Source organism: Neltuma alba, unplaced genomic scaffold (assembly GCF_004799145.2).
Source record: "Neltuma alba isolate B1F8T4 unplaced genomic scaffold, ASM479914v2 tig00006460_pilon, whole genome shotgun sequence".
Classification (NCBI taxonomy): Eukaryota; Viridiplantae; Streptophyta; class Magnoliopsida; order Fabales; family Fabaceae; genus Neltuma; species Neltuma alba.
The window spans coordinates 1-21,006 of NW_021634474.1; the positions used below are offsets into that span (position 1 = coordinate 1).

Here is a 21,006-nt window from a genome sequence, read left to right on the forward strand (position 1 = left end):
TATTAAGGATCAGAGGTAGTATATAATTTTGTTAGGGAAGTTACTAATAATTTATGAGCAGCAGTAAGATTTTATAGATAAATCTGTTACCGGCTTCATGATTTGCCTGTCTGTGTTGATCTTACACGTCTATTTAATCAATAGTTATAAGTTGTTATGATAGTCAGTATGATACTGGAAGTTTGATCACATAACCTTCTTCATTTGAAGAGCCGCGGACTTTGGCTTTGCAAGGGGTGAATTGATACGAAACTACATGGTTTACAAGAACAAATACAATTTTCAATAAGAGGCCAGGCTTATGCAATATACATGAGTATCACCTAGTTAATATACCGATGGAATGTAAAATTCAGATTCAATTATATGTATTTATGTGACTCTCCTTCTAATCAAAAAATAAAAATTAATAAATAACACAACGACGAGATTGAAACTTAATGGTGGAACTATATTTTTGTACGACACCACTCTATTTTCAATATATAATCAATAATGTATAAATACGTGAACAGCCTTGCATCGTTGCACAATGATAATGGCTAATATACATATATTATTAAAAATAATATAGAATACTTTTGTTCTTAAATGTTTTTCTCCTCTCTATTGTTAATTTATTCATAAACCTGCAATATGAAAACCGAGGCAATGAGGTACAATTAATTTCATCTGATTTTTTTTAATTAATGGATACTGGAGTCATGAAGTAAATTAAACACATGATTGTTCACAGACGGGCAGCCGCAGCTCGACCTGAACTTAAAAGCATGCCCGCCTTTTTCCTCTGGAGAGGAAAAAGGGCGCAGTGAGAGAGCAACACCAGCCAGACGTAACGCCCATGTACTTTACTGTTTCTCTTTTAACGAGAGAATATCATGACGGATGTGCGAAATTTACCGCATTCACGGACGTGGCTAATTAACAGAGTGCGCCAATAATGGAACTGGATATTTTCCGCAGAACAAGTGGCATAGAAGGCGAATCAGATTAGACGCATTGATTAAGTCACTTCAATAGACGTACCTCTGCATCAGGTAGTGGCACCATTCCTTGTTCTTGGCTTTCACTCCTGCCTCCACCAAACTTGAAGTCTCATTTATCCCGCCGGATCTTACTTTTCTCACCACTTGCCTCACACAAACCGATCGTGACAGGATCAATGTGAGTATAAAATAAGTAAAAGAGTAACACTTCCCATTGCGTCTATTATGCAAGGCACTAATTAACTTTTTTTTAACATTGTTTTTATTTCCATTCTAATTATAAGATCTATTTATTAAACTGTACTTGTATTTGGGAGGAACAAGAGAAACGAACAGTGGGGAGTTAGTACTTAGTACGTTACCGGTGAGGCGTCCGTGCCCCAACGGGTGATCAACTTGGCAATGATTTGTATAAAAAAAAAAAAACTTGGCAATGATTGGACTGGAGTGGCAACTACCCAAAGCCCTCTGTTTCTCTTTCTCTCGTCTTTTTTAATGCGGTGGTCCCCTCTCACGCCTGACTTTTTCAAACCCAACATCCGTATGATACAAGCCCACACCCCTCCTTAACATGCCCGCGCTATGATTGTCCTTGTTCAATAATCATGCAAATAATTTAACCTCCTTAATTTCTCCTCCTCAACTATTTCAAAAGTTCCTGGTGATTTATATTGCTTAGGACTTACGGAGGTCCGCAACTTGGCGATGTTATTGTTAGATATATTCCGATAGCATTATTCACAAGTAAATTCAATGGCAAGTCACGCTCCCCAGGCCACCGTCATTATTAACCAAATAAATATCTTCCTTCTAACTTTGTAATTACGCCTTAACATTTCACTAGTCAAAGTGAACTAAAACTGCACATACATATATTACCTCCGGTCCTTAATATAAGAATTTATTTTATTTTTATTTTATTTTTAAATATAAGATCTCAATTTACTTTGTCTCTTATATTTATATATTTTTTTCAAGGTAAAATTTTTTATAATGGTAATTCTATTTAATACGCTTGATCTGCAAGGATATTTTAGGAAAGACAACACCTATTTATTACAAATAACTAACTTAAGTTATTCTTTTAATCTCCTCAAATTAGTCAGCTAGCTCTTATAATTAAGACCGACAGTAGTATATATCAGTGAAGATGAATTCTATGGGCGTGGATTTGAGTTTTCCAGAAGAAGGAGTAATGGCAAACGATGCGGTCGTGTGTGGTTTGTCCACATATCTTTACTGCAAAAATTGATTCCTTTTGAATTTTCTCAGGCGAGTGGTTCCTTTACTCACCAAAGAATTTGAAAAGGGGAAGAGGCCGAAAAAGGAAGAGCGAGAATCTTACAATAATGATGTTCCCCACCAACATGGTGACGGACCAAGCCTTTTTTAAAAATGATGTCTTCCTAAAAGGCCACACAGTCACTTCTCATGGCCATCCATGGACTCCACTAAGCTTTTTTCTCGAATCTCATTCTGTGGCTGTGAATTGGAGCAGCACAATTAACTCATTCTCCCTGCCACTAAACATATGCTCTAATTAAAAGCCTTTTTAATTTTGTCATATCATCATTCTGATTCGGTATCATCAACTTCACACTGCCCTTCCCTATCCCCCCTACTCACTCATCATCCAATCTGATTTTGTAATTCTGATTTCCACCCTGTAAATTAAAGGGAATTATTGAAGGACAGATATTTTAGCTCTATGGCTGCCCAAAGGGGATCACCTTTTCTGTAAAGTCAATGTTTGTGCTAAATTTTGGCAGTTTATCATCATTATCAGAGGACATTAACACAACCACTTCTTTTCTACTTAAGGTGTGTCGTCCACATCCCTGAATTTAATAACCTTTTAATTTCATTTGATTCATGCTTCAATTTCGTGCTCCCACTTGTTGATGTGTGAATCACGCTAGTTTGGACTTCTGTTCAGTCCATCCACAGCATGTGAGAACAGTATTTGCATTAAGCACCCGCTTGGAAAAAAAGTCAAGGTGGGCCGAAATAGACAGTTAACTGATAAATCAAAGAGCCAACTGATAAATCAAGGAGCAGACGTAATAGAAAGCTGGGCAACAAAGTAATTAAAGGAACAAATGACGCGTATTTGGTTCATCGAGCATAAAACTTTTTCCTTGAATAGATTTTTTCCCTCCCCCCATCGAAGCACCTCACGAATGAAATTCCGGCGTACATGATTGATAACCGATAGGCTGCCAATGATCTGAGACTATCGATTTTGGGATAAAGAACCAAAAGGTTACGAAGCTTGACAAAGTATGGCCTAGATAGTCATTATTGGAAGATTAGAGCAGGTCTGAAAGGGAAACCTAGGGCATAATATAACCACTCTTGATCATCCATTCCAGACTCCAATGCTTGTTCACGTTCTTAAGAGTCCAGTAAGCCCACCCAAATGTTGCTCGCCCATATACCTCTAATTGGGCCTTTGCAAATCTTTGGTAATCTTCTTTTGTTGCATTCTTCACTTGCCATTCAGCAACCCATTCACCTGCGATTTATTGGTAATTGCAGATCAGCCACCCCATGAAAAATAAGAAAAAAGGATCATGTCATCTCATAATCCATAACAGCACGATTCATTACCTACAAACGTAAGAGGCCCGTTTGAGCTGGTAATATGACTCAGCGCCAAAGAGCGGTTGACCCTGACAAAGTCAATGTTGTGTTGGACGGTCATGTTATCAAAAACATCAGAGAAGAGGTTATAGTAATGGACATCAATCACAGATCCCATGAGGCCACTGGCCAGAGGGAAAAGCTCCCGAGGCTGAGAAGGTCCTAGCCTGTTCGAAAGAACCACATAGGCCGTTGGAGAGTACTTGCGTACAGCTTCATACCCAGCCTTGTAGTACTTGCTTAGCCTCTCCAATGTAACGCCCGGTGCTCGAGGCTCGTTTATTAGCTCCACCGCATATAGGCTTGAGCTTTTGGCATACCTGCAAACACATGCATCATATATATATTTATATATATATGTTCTATTGTCCTGGATTAGCCATCAAGGTTAAGATAATGAGAAAAAGTGAGTATAAAAAATATACAAACCTTGCGGTTAGGAAGTCAATGACACGAACCGTCTGTTGAATGTTGTCGTCTGTTTTTCCCCATTCTTGAGAGCCGTCTCTAGAAGAGCTGTGTTCAAAACCATTTTGAGAGCCCGGTGCTGCATGAAGATCAATTATAATTTTAACTCCATATTTCCTGCAGGCAGATCATTCCCGATATTAGCATAGGCACCAAGTTGCTATTTTGCAAAGATTTATGAGGGCCAGCAGGCTAGCTATTCTAGAAAAACTTTACATACTGTGCCCATGAGAAGGCATTGTCCAGTGCTTGCAAGGAACCTCCAACGTAAGGGGGAGGTGGAGCTGGTTCGCTTGCTATCCACCAACCCACGGGTATTCTTACCGCATTCAAGTTACTTTTCACTATGAACTCAAAGTCATCTTCCACGATGAAGGTGCTCCAGTGTTCCTGTAAATCAAACGCATTCCTTCAACTTTTGCCATGCTACATATATACACACAAATTATTTATTGCAAACTCTAGATAAAAATTCGACACTTTTTTGTGCCTGGGCAATCAATGAAACGGAACTTCAGGGGATTCAAATTCAATGGTTGATTTGGATATAAGCAAACCATTCTAAACTGGATCTAGTTGATCATGTCAATAAAACAAATTCCATTTACTTTGACATTCGGGTGATTTGTCGTAAAATATGGTGCGTCAGCGTTACCTTCATAACTTGGGGGGCTTTGTGGGGGCCATAGCCATTCGTGACTTGGAATTCTCCTTGCATCCTCTTAGAGATTGTCAACAAAAAAACGGTAGGGTCATCATCTCCCCAACCGTTGACCTCCGAAACATCGGCTGTCACCAGCTCCTCTGTCTTCGCCTGCAAATTCATCGTACAGAACGATAAGACGGAGGAATGTCCATCGTTAATGATGCAACTGTCACCCGAAAGTTGCATAATATAGAAATCTCCAGTGACGCATGTCATAAGAGGTTTGTAAATCCATCAGTTTCGTGAGTTATGGGACAAAAGTTTTTACCGAAAGAACAGCAACGTAAAAAGCAGAGGATGGATCACCTGCAAGAAGAATCCATTGGATGTTTTGATTCGAACGCGGTCAGAATCATTGCTTTTCCTGATAATATGAAACGTCTCCGAATCAGTGGAAATGTTGACCAACGCAACCACCTTAATCCCGTCTAATCCCACGAATTGTTTGTTGAATACCCTGAATCGGAAAGTGGTCTCGTCTATCCTCCACAGCTACAAAATGCAGATACAACATCATTTAACATCATGTTTGCAACAAATTCACACACACGAAGAGAGCTAGCTTACGCTAAATGTTTCCCAGCCAGAAGCGGTCGTGCGGTTTGCCACTATGATTGTTCCTCCCCCAGACTCGGCACAAAGGTATTTCTTGGTTGTCACAGACTTGAAGTGAAGACCAGCTCCGTCCTATCAAAAAGGGAAAGCAAGAGTTTTCAGCGGGAATGGTTGTAGCATATGAATCATTTATTAATAATTGCTTGACACTAACCAAGAAGTCCTTATTGGGAATGGCGTCAAAGAGAGAAGGCTTGATCCAACCCTCGGTAACGAGCCAGCCGCCCAGATTAACTGCTTTGACTCGGAAATTGGAATATAGTTGATTTCCATGAGTAAAAGGAAGCATGGCAGCGCCAAAGACAAGCAGATGGAGAAGCCATGAGAGGCTAATACAGGTCGCCATTGGATGCCTTTGAACCTTCTCTCGACCTGGATATGACAGTACACATTCATACTTCCATGGCTATATAGGGACGGGAATCGGCATCTTGAGGGACAGTGACTGATTTGGTGATGCCAATTTTTGTATTGTTTGAATTCCACCGCCGTATTTGACGTAGGTGACAGATAACCATCAAATTATACCACACCCAAGATCCAAAGGATATATAGAACACCACCAAATTAAAGACGACTATCAACAGTTAAGGTTCAACTCTCTCTGCCATTTAATTTATATTTGTTTTTTGTTAGTATATTTTATTTCCACTTTGTTGTTCTCTTGAATTTTCCCTTGCAAATATTTGTTTCCCTTACGTATATAAAAAGATTTTTTTTTCCTTTTGTATAAAAGAAAAAGCGATGATGGCATGACCACAAGGAAACGGTAGTGGGCTAGTGGGAGAGGAGTGTGGGGGACAACCTATCTCATGAAGGAATATGTTAGGCCTATATGCCTGTACGCATCGTCAAGTGGTAAAAACGGCTCATGTGTTAACTAGAGGTCAAATGGGACCCCGTGGGTACGTGTATGGGGATATAGTATGAGAGGCAAGAGTAAAAGACGCATGCTATGCGTGGCATTACTAAGTTAGCAGGCGGAGGCACCGGTTGGGATGAAGACTGAAGCTGAAATCGGGATGAAACCAAAAGCAGGAATTGATCGAAACTGCGAAAGTCATTCCTGTGAGGTGATTCTAAAACCGCAATATCAAGTGATTTTGTGATGGCTATGAGGGAAAGGGATGGTGATGCGAGTGGGCAGGGCTTGTGCGCTGACTACGAATTCCTGCGCTGTAATTGCTGACCATGCCTTCCATGAGCATCGTAATGGCGGCTCCATAAATAGTGGATGCCCCTCAACGGAACCCGCACTCAAGAAACAACGTAGCGGCCACGCATTGCAATTTGCAAGTCGCGAGTCTTAACAAGTGACTCACCACAGACGGATGTGATATGTTATTATGTATATTGTCCCTCGCTGTCGTCTTTTGTATCTACCTCGACAAAAAATACACCATTAAAATTATTTAATTGTTAAGAATTTGCATAATTTCTTGAAAATTACATTAACCTAATTTTTTTTTTAAAAAAAGGAGAAGGCTTATCCTCACTCGGAAAACGGTTAGAGTTACAAATTTATAAATGAGTGACAAATCTTGTATTAGCTTTTGTAAAAGATCTCATAGTTAAACAGAAGGGAATGGCAGTCCATCGGAAGGGAAAGGCGCGCGCGCGAACACACACGGGGGGGCTTGGTCTGGGCTAACTCAGGTACAGAAGCAGCCGCACGGCTTATTTCATGTTTGGGCTGGGCCTCTACCATCGGTGCATGATTTCATCATTCCATAAATATGTCGGCCGCGTAAATCGGGCTCGCCCAGTTCCTTTTCTTCTCATTTTTTCCCCTCCGCATGAGGTGTAGGGACACGCAGACGCGGTGTTCTTTTACAGTTTGAAAATAAATTCTAAATTTAATTTCCAAGATTTTTTTTTGATGTTTTCCCCGTGTGAAAATAAAAAAGAATAAGCGGTGAAGTATTTACAGCAAGCAAGGCCGAATAAAATGAGGATTGCATGATGGCTGTGGCTGATTACTTGTTGATCGTCTCGGCTTTTTTGTAAAGCCAACACAAAAGAAATCAGGTGACCAAAACTTGGATTTCGGTTTACTCAGCACATGACGTAATGAGTTTGGAAGTAAGGAAGGAGGAGGAAAAAATAAATAATCCATCAAACAAAGAGGAGGATGTCACTACTTAACCGGGAAAAAGTGGGGAAAAGGATGATAGGATTAGTCTCCGGCGAACACCGCGGCTTTTCACACCGAGCGCAGAGCCCCACATATAACATCCAACCAACCATAGGCCCTTTCCTCTCCCACAGACACTTTCCCATTTCTTCATGGCAAAGTAGTGTTACTTTTTATCCGCACTCACCTCATCCCATAATTACTATAATTCATGATTTGATTATGTATAGTAATTTGTATTTATTTTAATAACATTTTACCCGAAAATATATATAATATTATACCTGTATACGTAATAATTTGGATGTTAGGGTTTTATACTCCTTTCGATACATAGTTGATAATTTGTTTTCATAATGTGATGAGAAAACTCGGTGAGAAACCTCAACCTAAAACGTCATATATTTAACCTAAATGCCTTATGACGTGGCACGTTCCCAATCGCGAGATCACCATCCGCACTGTGCGTTTCTATGATATGATGTTCTTTGTTTTTTCACTTTTTGTATTTCTGGGCAACCGACCCAAGTCCAAATCCTTTCAAATCCATCCATTCCTTACTTCCTCTTGCATACTATTCAGTAATCACCATCATCTCCTCCCCCCCTCTGCTAAACTTGTGGGCTTATTGCTATGGCTACCAGAGTTTCCTTCCTACTGCTTCTGTGTGCGCTACCGGCATTGGTTGCCGCCATCCGCCCGGAGAGGAACCCATTCACGGTGCGGGGTCGCGTCTACTGTGACACTTGCCGTGCTGGTTTCGAGACCTCCGCCACCACTTACATTGCTGGTACCCTTTTTCTTCTTATCTATACTCCTCTTGTTCCTTTATTCTGCAGACTTCTTTCTTTCACCTGTTTAGTTTTCCTAAGCATTTGCCTGAACTTTTACTCAAAATAACAATGCTTTACCTGGAATCGCCTTGCATCCTGCATATAAAGCCAGATCTGAATACTGTGGGGTAAAATCCTTCTCGCACCTTAATCTTATGGGGAATGTTGTGATCTAAACTTGCAGTATTAGGCGGTCCCTAGTTTTGCTAGTTCTGTTGGATTTTCTTGTTCAAAAGATTTTTTTTTTTTTTTTGATAAAGAGCTTTTAGGCAGAGTGAAAATTTGTGCTTTTGATGGTGGCCTAAACGTTGGATGTTCCATTTGATCTGTTTTTTTTTTTTTTTTGGGAAAATTGATCACTACATCCTTGATTTCATCTTTAAAATCTGTCATCTTGGAAGGGCGGTGCTTTGGCCTTCGGTCTGCACGGACGTAATTGGAGAAAAGTGGCAGACCAGTCTGGCCAAATGCCTATCAGTAGTAGAGATGCAGTAGCAGTAATTGAGATCCACGTACGGATGGATGCAATCCTTATCAATCAAATTTTAGTTTAGATTTGGCTTATCCTTCACTGCAAATTATTCACACTCAACTGCTCTAGTATCACATCCAATTAATTTGTGGCGCATTTTTCTGTCTTGCTCAAGATGTGGATTGCGGAAATTAAGTATTCACTATGCAGGGCCTAATTATAAAATACCAGCATTCAACTACATTTTTAGTTAGTTTCGTGCTTAGTATGAACTATCAAATATGAAGACTTTTGTCTCAGATGTTATATGATTAAATAAAAAAAAAAACGGAGGTAGGCTGAAAACGATGAGGCGATGAAGCAGTGTTTTTTCAATGGTTGTTTGTAACAACATAGTTTGTGAATGGTGGTGCGCAGGTGCTGAGGTAGTTGTGGAGTGCAAGGAGAGGAATACATTACAGGTTGTGTACAGGAAGAACGGAAGGACGGACTCAACAGGAACATACAAAATACTTGTAGACGAGGATCATGCAGATCAGGTATGTGATGCCAAGGTTGTGAGCAGCCCTCAGAGTGACTGTAATGAAGCCGCCCCTGGCCGTGATCAAGCCCGAGTTATTCTTACCCGAAACAATGGCATCGCCTCCGACGATCGAGCCGTCAATGCCGTGGGCTTCATGAAGGTCGAGGCTGCGTCTGTCTGTGCTGAAGTTCTCAAGCAATACGAGGAGTTCGACAACGAGAATTGATTCTGCAACCTCTTACATTGGCCTACCTTTCTATCTAGTTATTTTATTTTGCTGCTCTTTCTCAGCCTTTCCACTTTGTGCTTGCATGTGAAAGGACCCTACTAAATTATGTTACTGTCAGACTTGGAGTTGGAATAGAAACTATTCTCTGTACTGCTTCTATGAACTTCAGGCGTCTCTATTTTATTTTCTGCGCCCGTGCTTCCCTTTAATGTATTTTCATACTTTTTCAATTAAAAGGGCTGAGTTCCAAATTTTTATTCTCTGCGCACTTCTCACTCCAAGGTCGCCGTATGATATGAGGGAATCTCATTTTTGGTCACAACCATTTTTTTTCGTGGCATGTCCGACTGTATCCTCAACCCTCTGTCCAGTTCTGTTTTATTTCCATTCTTAAATGGGATCCTTGCTCCCTCCACCACCCTCCTCTTAGCATTGCAAGAGGCAAGGACAAGCGGGTATTTTCAGAATCTATTTAAATATACGTAATATAAAAGAAGTAAATAAAGAATAAAATTAAAAAAATGAAATTTAAAGAATAAAATGATATAATGATAATGATAATGATAATGATATAATAGAGATTAGGACGAGAGGAGGATAAGGTGTGTATCCTATGCCTCGTTTGGTAGGAAATAACTGGGGGGGAGGGAAAGGGAAGGGGCAGTGGAGGCGGAATTCGTATTGTTGAGCGGTAGTGTGGATCTCGGTTCCCCATCGATATCAGTTCCGTCAAAAATGATTGGACTGGTTTTCATCCCACTCCGATGGAACTGGTCCAGTTCCATTGGAATTGAAATTTGTGGACCATTTTACCCCTGAGATCTGGCGATGGCGACACTGGGGAGGAAGCGACAAGAGCACGACGACTATATTGTCACCTTCAGTCTCCAAAGTCCGTCGCGGTTTTCTGCCGCGAAATCGCATCCTCTCCTCTACATCTGTCGCAAGCGCTCTTCCAGATCCAAATTTGTTGTGATTTCTTCCAGATTCGTCGCAAGGTCGTGGTGTTCTTCCATCTTCAGCCAACGCCGTCGCTTTCGAAGTCCGTGCTCGCTGTCCAGGTGGTTCACGTTCGCTTACTGACCAATGCTCTTCCTAGCTTTGAGTTCGCATTCTTCCGTCGTTTTTTTTCCTTGTAATGGTTATCTCATTGGATGGAAATTTTTGGCCACGAACATGTTGTACGATGGAGGAAGATGCAGAATTTGACGGAGAGGGAGCATTCGGATTTTGTGGCCGGCAATTCTCCATGATTTTTGCTGTTTTGCTTTTAGTTACGATTTATCCATTGATAAAGATCTTGCCATTTCAGCCTGGAGTTTATGTTTCTTGTTTATTTGTGATTGTATCTAATTGGGTAATTTGGTTTTGCTATTGATCTGACTCTGGTGAATGGCCGGCGACTATTCATGGTGGTGGATGATTTCTTCATTCTGGGGTGAGGAGTGATGGCGGTGGTGACTGAGGTTTTTTCCCTTAAAATGATAAGGGTACTTTGGTCTTTTCAAAAATAAAATGTACATATTATGTCCTTAATATAAGAGTTAGTTGATTAATTTGAATAAATTAAAAAAATTTATTAATTTATTTATTTGTAATAAATAGATGTCATCTTTCTTAAAATATCTTTATTTATCACATGTATTAGTTAAAATTATCATTTGAGGAATTATTAATATGTGCAACTATTATAAAAACTCTCTTAATAAAGATAGATAAATAAAATAAATTGAGGTATTGTATCTAAAATTGAGAGAATGTTTAGATGAAATTAAAATAATAATTTTAAAATTATTTTTACGGAATACAAAATAAATATGTGAAAGAATTTATTGTATTTTTTATAAAAGTGTTTCCAAACACCATCTAAGAACAAGTTTTTAAGGATTAAAAGTAATTTCAATTAAAAATTATATCCTATTTTCACGGTCATGTCAAGCACACTTTTCTTTCACTTGCAGTTTTACTTCTACTTTCATGTTCATTTTCACATCCATCAAAGACTCCTTCACAAACTCCTTCACGATGGCAAACGGGGCATTAGAGATGAGAGGTGGGTGCTGCTTGGGCTGTAAACTTGAGGACCATAAGAACCCGTCAGTGGGGCATCATGGATGAGAGGTGGGTGCTGCTTGGGCTGTAAACTCGAGGACCGCAAGACCGCGTCAGTGACAGATGAGAAATTTGAAAGGATCAAAGCCCATATTTGTCACTTGTAAGTACGAATGCAATTACTTGGTGGGGTTATGGTTATCCTGTAAGCCCAGCAAGCGAACTTAATCACAGCCCTGGGCCGCACGCTTATTCTAGAGATGTGTTCTCATTCCACCTAATTAGCTATCAAACATCGACGCCTTTGATGCAAAACGAAGACGAATCCTTTCCTCCGCAGCAGCAAACCCATAGTTTTTAGAGATCCAGCCATCCAAACATGTTAATTTTTTGTAAAATCAGTTTTTGATTAAAAACCATGGTTTGGAAAGATATAACCAAACATCATGATTTTTGACAAAATCACTTTTGAATTGAAAATCATGGTTTTTTATAAAGTGAAATTTTTTTGTTTTTGAAAGTATAGAACCATGGTTTGTGATATAAAAAATAGATAAATATGAGAAATAAAATAGATTGGGATCTTAGATTCAGAATCAAATTGAATATCTAGTTAGCTCTTATATTAAGAATGAGAGGTAATATTAATTAATTATATTTTTATATACAATTTATTATTTCAAACAAAAATATAAATTAAAATATATTTTTCTATAATTATTATATTACTTTATGTCTTTTTTAATAATTTATACATAGAAAATGATTATTATAACAACCACTCAAACATTTTCACTTTATTAAAAATCATTTTTTTTTACAAAATCTATTTTCAAAATCTATTCACAAAATATATTTTTTCAAAAGCTATCTTTAAGAAGTTATTCTCCAAACCATAATTTGGTTTCATTTAAACACTCTTAAATTACGGATTGTTCAAGTGAAGCCTCTCAATTTCGAAGGCTCTCCTCTTGTTCGGAGTATTATGTTCCACTTCTTTGCGGTCGTCTTAAAACTAACCGACATTTCTGTATATATACGGAGATTTAAACTTTTTTCCCGGCGCCACTTGTATGAAAGAAAAACAAAATAGTCACGTCAATAAATAAAAAGAGATAATGACACTCACTCTTTTTATTGTTGTGTGCTGCCATATTAAGTACTAAAATGAAAGGCATGAAGATCAAGATGGCCATGAATGAAGCGAAATTTAAGACTCCATTATGGGAACGTTCGGCGTTTTTCGTTTCGGCCGGAAAACAGAGTCATTTTATTAATATTTGAAAAGATGTTGCACACACCAATAGCTTAGATGTTTAATATTCAGCAGCATGACGCTCGAAGAAGGGGTTGGTGAATGGTGATGGTAGGTATGGTGAAGGAGTCACAGTGGTCCGCGAAGTAGTGCGTGCTGGTCTGCCTGGTCATTCTTAATAATTTTGTTTAGACCTGAAAAGAGGGCGTATTCTTGAAAGCAGCAGCTTCATGTGAAAAGCATATTCCGTTCCTCAGCTCGAAAGTGACGCAATGGCTGTTGGGTATGGCTCACGTGATCTTCGGGTCTAGTTTGGTTCCGCTACTATTTTAATTTTATGGCATTGCGAACCTAACCAGCGGAGCTTAAACGCTGAATATCTGAAGCTAAGCGCTGAGGTCAAACGAGGAATCAGTGAAAAGGGTTAGGTGAGGGGGGAGTGGTCGGGCTCGACTGCACGTGCCGTGCACACACAAGGAAGAAGCCGGTGCTTCCTTGTTAGGTGTTTTCTAGTTTCTTCCGCTTTTGGCACGACCATGGCAAATAAAACTGTATTTAGTATCTTAAAATATTTTGTAATGCATCAAACACTTTAAAATATTTTTTGATGCATTTAGCACTTTAAAGTATTTTTTAAGATGTGTTAAGTACCAAAAATATTTTTTGGTGCATCCAATACTAAGATTAAAGAAATATTTTAGGGTGTTGGACGCATTTAAAAAAATATTTCAAAATGTTAGATGCACCACAAAATACTTCAGAATATAATACTGGATATACCTGAGAAAATATTTTGAGGTGTTAGATATATCTCAAGTCAAAAATAATATTGGGGCCAATTCTATGAAATATGATAGTCAGGCTCACACGCCACTGGTTAGGACTTAGCGCTAAGGATGGAAGATGGTTTTGTCCCTAAGCTTCCCCCAAGGGTTGGTGACACCGTGAGCCATTTAGATCCCCAAAGATCACAATATTTTTATTCAACTCAACTAAACTATAATGTTCGCTTCTGTCATTATACTTTTGTGCTTGTTTCATACATCCATTATTTATGCCCACATCCTTCAGATGACTCCGCTTGCTTGGTACTGCTGGAATGTCAACCGTCAATTATTTATTGCTTAATTGGATGGTTCATTCTTATTTTTAACAGAGAGAATTACCACGAGACTACATTTTCCATCAAATTATGGCATGATAAACACAGGACTGAAAGTGCGCATATAATGTTGCTCACCTTGTTTTGAAAAAAATTGTCTATTTTATATATCTCTAACAAGGAATTAATAGAATTCATTAATTCAACTCAATTATATAAAATTTTTTTTGAGTTGATCTCTCCTGGTATCTCATGCCAATAGTATCTTTCAAGCTTTTCAATAGGTCCAGACTAATCCGGAGTGACACCTGTAAATGATCCCTTAACGGATGGCTTGCATATCACTTCACGCTGCTGCGTTCCTAAACGGGATCAAATTCCTAATCTTAGTTAAGCTAGAATGACCCCACAGCCAGTCAATCTAAGCATTTGTTTGTCAGAGATATGTAATTTGGGGGCTGTGTAGTTCGATTTAAAGAAAAAGCCATAAATTAGGGTTAGGTGTTGACAATAAGCACTGTCCCACTGTGCTGGAGGCATACTGTTTGGAATTGGAAGCAGCCAATTTTGGCGTTGGACTTATAGTTTGGCATATAAATTATCGGAAGCCTTAATTGAAATTAGGAGCCAACCAAAATATCGGCGACTTCTCCGATAATTTGATTAAAGCGGCTCCTTGTCTGAGTCATAAACAACTCCCTTTCCCTCTTCGCATTTTCCCTCTGTTGTTCGTTGCGGTGAATACTAGCTGCTGTAACTCTGTCATCTTCTTCTTCAGACTTTCTTGTAATAAACTCGTACGTTTCTACATCACCTCCTCGTTTTCATCGCCACCTCTATATAAGCAGGTAAATATATTTTCTCCATTCCATACTTGCTCACATTTTGCTTTTGGCCCTTCCTTCTGCTTCTTTGTTCTTGCTTTAACTCCTTAGTGGTACGTTGTTGCCTTTCATATTGATTATTTTCGACTCAAGACTTGATGGAAGAGCGAGTACTCCTTGTTTCATGTATTGATGCATTCTCCGTCTCGGTTCATCTTGATTTATCTTGTTCATTTCATATGGATCTGCTGTTTGTTTCCTTCCCTCTAAATTCTTTGAGTAATTTCGAGTTGTGTAAATAGCGGGCCAGATTTTAATATGCCAACAACCATTCACTAGTGATTCACGATATATTATTAGCCCTTTGGTTCCTTTTTCGGGCATTTGAATGGTTTTCTAAGCACGCACAAGTTTGTTGTGTTATTCCATACGTGATTTGAACCTTTAAGGGTATATCTTGTGACTCCTGACAAATAAATCTAGGATGACACATAAACTGGCATTGCCTTGTTTTTCCAATTTTCAGAGAATGGCTGCTAAAGTCTGTCACCAGGCTATTGGAACTTTTCAGTCCGAGTCGCTTCTTAAAAATTCTAAAAACCACCAAAATCTTCGGAAGAACTCAATAAGATTGATAGCAAAGGATTTCAGCAGCTGCAATAGCTTGTCAAGGAGAGCTGATGAGAGGAATTGTTGCATAATTCGATCCTTAGCTTCTCAAACATCCCTGGTTGATCCAGTGTTATCCCCTTCAAGAAGCAGCACCGGTGATAGTTCCAAGAAATCAAGTAAGAGAAAATCTACTATCAATTGACATTCATTGCTTCAAGAGTTCGTTGTACATGTTTATAATGTTTTCATCCATCTATATGAAAAGCATTCATGTTGATTGGATTATGAAGTCGGACTGACTTCAAGTTTCACATGATTGCGACATTCATTGAGTTGAAGTTATCTTTGATGGATCTTTTTAACTGACGTTCAATTTGTTTCATGTCAGATGAAGCAGCGTTGATCCTTATTCGGCATGGTGAATCATTATGGAATGAAAAGAATTTATTCACAGGCTGCGTAGATGTCCCGCTAAGCAAGAAGGGCATAGATGAGGCGATTGAAGCTGGCAAAAGGATCAGTAGCATTCCCGTCGATGTCATATTTACGTCTGCTCTGATTCGTGCACAAATGACAGCCATGCTTGCCATGACCCAGCACCGTCGAAGGAAGGTAACAGGAATGATAACCGTCTTCATGTTTCGAAAGTGATAATATATGCTCCACTAATTTTAGCATTGAAATCTTAGGGTTTATTAGGAAGCATGTCAGGCTCTCGAAACTTCGCTTTTGAATCAGTCTTCTTAATCACTATTGGAATAACTTAGGACTGGGCGGTTTTATACTGCCTCCATCGTCCAGAATACTAGGGAATAAGAAATTATCAGATTATGCTATACTATAATTTCTGCTTATGATGTAAATAGCAATATAATGATATCTAGTTTACACCGTTTGGAGAATCATATCCTTTGCTGTATTATGCTATCAATGTCTTTTGTCTGACCTTCTTTAATCATCAACCTCTATGCAGGTGCCTATCATCATACACAGCGAGAGTGAGCAAGCAAGAGCATGGAGCCAAGTTTTTAGTGAAGATACAAAGAAGCAATCCATTCCAGTCATAGCAGCTTGGCAACTAAATGAAAGAATGTAGCAATCTTTTCTGCAGTTCTCAGTTTTGCACTTGCTTTATAATCTCATGGATAGTATGTGATTGGTTTTGCAATTATTTGCCCTTTCAGGTATGGAGAGCTACAGGGTCTTAATAAGCAGGAAACAGCTGACAGATATGGAAAAGAACAAGTCCATGAATGGCGCCGAAGTTATGACACACCTCCTCCAAATGGTGAAAGTTTGGAAATGTGTGCTGAAAGGGCAGTTGCTTATTTTAAAGAGCAGGTAGGTTTTCCCCCCTTTTTCCCTGTCATATCCATGATTTTATTGAGATTTTTACAAGTAAAAACATGTTCTCCCTATTTTGTTTTCTCATCCAATGCTCGCTATGATGTTTTACATATTATAATCATAATAAGGAAGTTGTATATATTTTTGAAATTAATGTGGGGTTCCATGTAAGTTTTGTGAATATTTAAAATGGATGGTGAATTTCAAAGCACTTTAATCTTTAATTTTTATGCTTCATGTTTGATGAGACACATGGCCTTAAGCATGCATTGTGCTGGAGATAAAAAATACGAATGCTGTTTGCTAAAAAGACCAAATTTCTGGTGTTGACTTGTTAGTAATAGTGTAAAATATGAAGTTTGAGGTTGAAATGATCATATAACATTCATGTGGAGCTAATTCTGCTGATTTACCATGCAGATTGAACCCCAGCTTTCATCTGGAAAAAATGTTATGATTGCTGCTCATGGGAATTCATTGAGATCCATTATCATGTATCTTGACAAACTAACTTCTCAAGAGGTGATTGGAGTACTCAAAACCGTCACTCCCCTTGCATTCACATTCAACGCGTAAAATGGTGATGAATGTCTTTCTTTTACTGTATGACAGGTCATTAGTTTGGAATTATCCACTGGAATTCCCATGCTTTATATATTCAAGGAAGGAAGATTCATTAGGAGGGGGAGTCCCATAGGACCAACTGAAGCTGGAGTATATGCCTATACTAGGGTATGCATCGTATATCCCTTTTATATCTCCGCCCTTCTAGAATAAAGTTTTAATGAAAGATAGATATCTTTTGTCTAGAAAAATGCAATGGAACTTACAATCCGCTTGAGTTAGATTGGAAAAATAGAACAAAAATTGTCTGGTTTGATTTATTATGCCTGGAAGACGCTGACAGCTTCGATACGTGTTCACAGCGTTTGGCTCTTTACAGACAAAAATTGGATGATATGTACTAGAAATACAGGTAACGGTAACACCCACTGACTCATCTCTTCTGCTTATGCTTCTCCTACATTGTAATACGTTTATTTAACACCTTTTTAAATTGTTACAGGGCATGCGTTCTGCATTATCTGCAGAGTCACGGTAGAATCTCATAAAAATGGATAGGAAAGAAATATATGCAATCAACATTACCATTTTTCGATTGATTTGAAGTTAGATTTTTGGACGTTTAAGTACAGTTTTGGGCCAGTGGTTTAGAAGACCTGTTTCAACTGTTTTGGTACTCATCACTTAAGGACTGTGGTGGCTGAGGAAGCCTGTTGCAGAGGTTTATGGCAGATGAGAATCTTAATACCTTCAGCCGTCCGTTAATATAATTTATAAATGTAAATGAGTTGGAATGTGAATTATTATGAGTATGTTAGCTGTTTCATGAAACAAACTTATTTTATAACGTTTTCGTCCTGCGCATCTTTCCTCCTTCACTTACAATGAGGATTTACATGTTTTCATCTTTTCCTTGATCTAAGACGTGATAATCAGCGCAAGTGGAAGCAGCCGTTTGCTTCCAATAACCTTGTTCTGCTTTTCTAAGATGATCAGAGAGGATATACACAAACGCAGAAAATTAATCAGAGTATATACTCTCCAAGGTTAAACCACAGGAGTCCGTAAAGGGTCAAGTAGGATTTATCTTGTGTGTTCATAAATGTCAAATTAGAAAATGAAGAAGCGAAAGGAAAAAAAAAAAAGGTGACTAGGATAAGTCGAAAACATCAGTTTATTTTTTGGGCCTGAAAAGTTGACAGGAGTCTCAGTCCCAAGCTCCAAGATAACGTCTTGCTACGTTACAGTTGACTGTGCAGACCTCGGAAAAGCGACGGCAGGCAATTTCTCAATCTAACGCAAATCTTTTGTGGTATTTATATCTCCTTGGTGAGCCAAGATATCCTGATCTGATTTGGCGCTCTCTAAATTCACCTCATGACTAAGGGTAGAGTCTATTTCTTCATTGTCTGAAGCACCAGAATCCGAGTCTAGCTTGATTGAATCTAAAGAAGGAGCATCATATGGGGCTGACGATGGAATGTTCACCCTTGTCCAAAAGAGGGCATCTTCCTGTCATCCTCTCTCATCCTCTCAGCATAGATATTGATGTCAAATTCAGAGTTATTATTCCCGCCAAACGATGACTCTAGCCGGTCCATATCAAATAGATCTTCCATAATCTTCTTGGTGTTATGATCATCTGAGTAAACAAACTTGACTTTGTTATACGTCTTTGGCTCTAATAGGGGCTTTACCATCTGCACCAATACATTCTTTTACATCAGAGAATGGTACAAGCTATCAACAACTAAATCTAAATCAAAATACAAAGATCAATCCTTTACCAGCAAGAAAAATATCTACCACAATTACAAAATAATGCCTCAATCAGCAAGAAAAAGTGGACCTAAAATTGTCAGCATATTCTTATCCACTTATGCTGCATTTAGAGCTTCAAAAACACAACACAGATGAATAATACTTATAGATTTACCTTGAAGAATGGTTCAAAGAACTTGGGTGGATTGTACAGTATTGCCAAACCCAATCGTTCCGGATAATGATCTTGTAAGACATGGGCAGTTTCACGTGTCACCTTCACTGATATATTTGACAAACTGAAACCCTGGAAATCAATTAGCCAGACCATCTGTTCCTGTTCTGCTGGAAGATTTAAGATAGCATTTTCCATGCAGTATACAAGATACTTGATCTGTCCTTTTATTGACTCTGAGTTCTGCAACCGAAAAAAGAAGAAAATGGAAAGAAATATATGGAAACTCAACAAATGCATAAAACTCCTCTAAATATTGACGAAAAATCAAACTTGGACTAGATTCAGTTTGCTTGCATTCACCATTACCAAAAACTCTAACAAGCATTTGATGTAATTATCAAAGATGGTGTAAAAGAGGGCCCTCTGCTTTAATTAGTTGGACATAATATTTTCTAAATATGGCCCTAACTCTCAAGCCTTCCATTTTCACTCCCACCAACACATTGTAAGAGTATGACTTTTATATCATTAAGCCATCATCAAAGCTAGAGGTTAGAAGTGATCATCAGAAGAACCTGTCGACTAGTCTCATGACAAGGACTGTTCTCCCATTCTTGTCAGTATAATTTGATCTATAAATCTTCCCTGTCTCTGCTTCATTAGCAATCTCTTCCTACATCAAGAATATAGACATTACAAAAACCGATTAGAAGTTGATATCACAAAATGTCACAACCATTCCAGATAAATACGGACAAACCAACTTCATCTTGTCGGAAGCACTATTAAGAAGAATTCTGTTTGTTCAGGAAGAATTTTGATCAGATAAAGAAGCATAGCCAGAGCACGGCCAGAGGATATGATTGAGCGCTTTGAAAGTTTACCCAACCCTGCCCTTGCTTTCTGAATATGGGAGAGATGGGCTCAAGGGAACAGAGATAGAACATATGAACACAAAACACAAAAAAGAGGGCATATCCGAATCAGCCGCCCATACAATATGTTTATGACATGCATGTTGGACTTAAACATCTGTATACGGCAATTTTTTTTGTTTGATTCTTTTTGGAACACCTTGAAATCTACTGTACATCTCAAAACGTGCTAAAATAATTAGAAACTTGTTGGAGACCTTAACGATATGAAAGAAAATAAAGATGGATACTTAATTTGAATTCAAAACTTCCGTTTTAACTTGTTTTTATGCTTCTACTTGGAATTTGTAATGGATATCTTTTTTTACATTTGAAATATTTGTTTTTGAGGCTTTCATAGTGCTGTTAAACTTTTCATGTGTTAATTTATCAAATACTCCATGTATTCACATTTTAAAATGGTATAATTTATCATATCCCCCATCTTATCATGACATGTCCTATACAGTACTTTCTTTTTCTTTAAGCGAAACAATACTCAGTATACAAAAATTACCTTAAAGGATGTAGTAATCCATCGCAGGCATGAATTATATATTTTTAGGAAAAAAAATTGTCAGAAGTAAAGAGAAGAGAAGGATTGAATCACCCAGCGGATTTCTTCTGGTTTGTATGCTGCTCTCCATTTTAAAGTCTGTTTCAACATTTTAGTTGCCTTCTTGACATTCCAATTTCTAGCTCTTAAATGCCTTGAGATGGATTCATCAGAACAATAAATCAAGGCCTTACCGGATAATGGCCCAATCAGCTTTCTCACCTCATTGACC

The 21,006-nt window shown here is 38.4% G+C and overlaps 3 protein-coding genes and 1 pseudogene across 5 annotated transcripts; 2 read left to right on the top strand and 2 right to left on the bottom strand.

Moving 5' to 3' along the window:
* Positions 1-3,052: 3,052 nt before the first annotated feature.
* Positions 3,053-5,962, bottom strand: LOC114750454 (probable glucan 1,3-beta-glucosidase A). Its single transcript, XM_028939052.1, has 8 exons — positions 5,573-5,962; positions 5,371-5,490; positions 5,110-5,295; positions 4,753-4,911; positions 4,318-4,487; positions 4,059-4,214; positions 3,597-3,949; positions 3,053-3,501 (listed from the first exon to the last, which is right to left on the bottom strand). Exons 1-8 carry the CDS (start codon positions 5,762-5,764, stop codon positions 3,320-3,322), a joined length of 1,518 nt encoding a protein of 505 aa, XP_028794885.1. The 5' UTR covers positions 5,765-5,962; the 3' UTR covers positions 3,053-3,319.
* Positions 5,963-8,140: 2,178 nt separating this feature from the next.
* On the top strand, positions 8,141-9,797 carry LOC114750458 (pollen-specific protein C13-like). The gene is made up of 2 exons (XM_028939056.1): positions 8,141-8,342; positions 9,275-9,797. Exons 1-2 carry the CDS (start codon positions 8,186-8,188, stop codon positions 9,604-9,606), a joined length of 489 nt encoding a protein of 162 aa, XP_028794889.1. The 5' UTR covers positions 8,141-8,185; the 3' UTR covers positions 9,607-9,797.
* A 4,841-nt stretch (positions 9,798-14,638) lies between these two features.
* On the top strand, positions 14,639-18,229 carry LOC114750455 (2,3-bisphosphoglycerate-dependent phosphoglycerate mutase-like). 3 transcript variants are annotated; one of them, XM_028939055.1, is made up of 9 exons: positions 14,639-14,866; positions 15,369-15,630; positions 15,843-16,066; positions 16,428-16,546; positions 16,639-16,795; positions 17,222-17,323; positions 17,414-17,533; positions 17,728-17,783; positions 17,868-18,229. In XM_028939055.1, exons 2-8 carry the CDS (start codon positions 15,372-15,374, stop codon positions 17,767-17,769), a joined length of 1,023 nt encoding a protein of 340 aa, XP_028794888.1. In that variant the 5' UTR covers positions 14,639-14,866; positions 15,369-15,371; the 3' UTR covers positions 17,770-17,783; positions 17,868-18,229. The 3 variants fall into 3 exon arrangements, with proteins under 3 accessions (XP_028794888.1, XP_028794886.1, XP_028794887.1); XM_028939053.1 differs by having other exon boundaries at positions 17,728-17,777; XM_028939054.1 differs by lacking the exon at positions 14,639-14,866 and adding an exon at positions 14,911-14,955 and having other exon boundaries at positions 17,728-17,777.
* A 140-nt stretch (positions 18,230-18,369) lies between these two features.
* On the bottom strand, positions 18,370-19,702 carry LOC114750457 (phosphatidylinositol transfer protein 3-like; annotated as a pseudogene).
* Between the last annotated feature and the right edge of the window lie 1,304 nt (positions 19,703-21,006).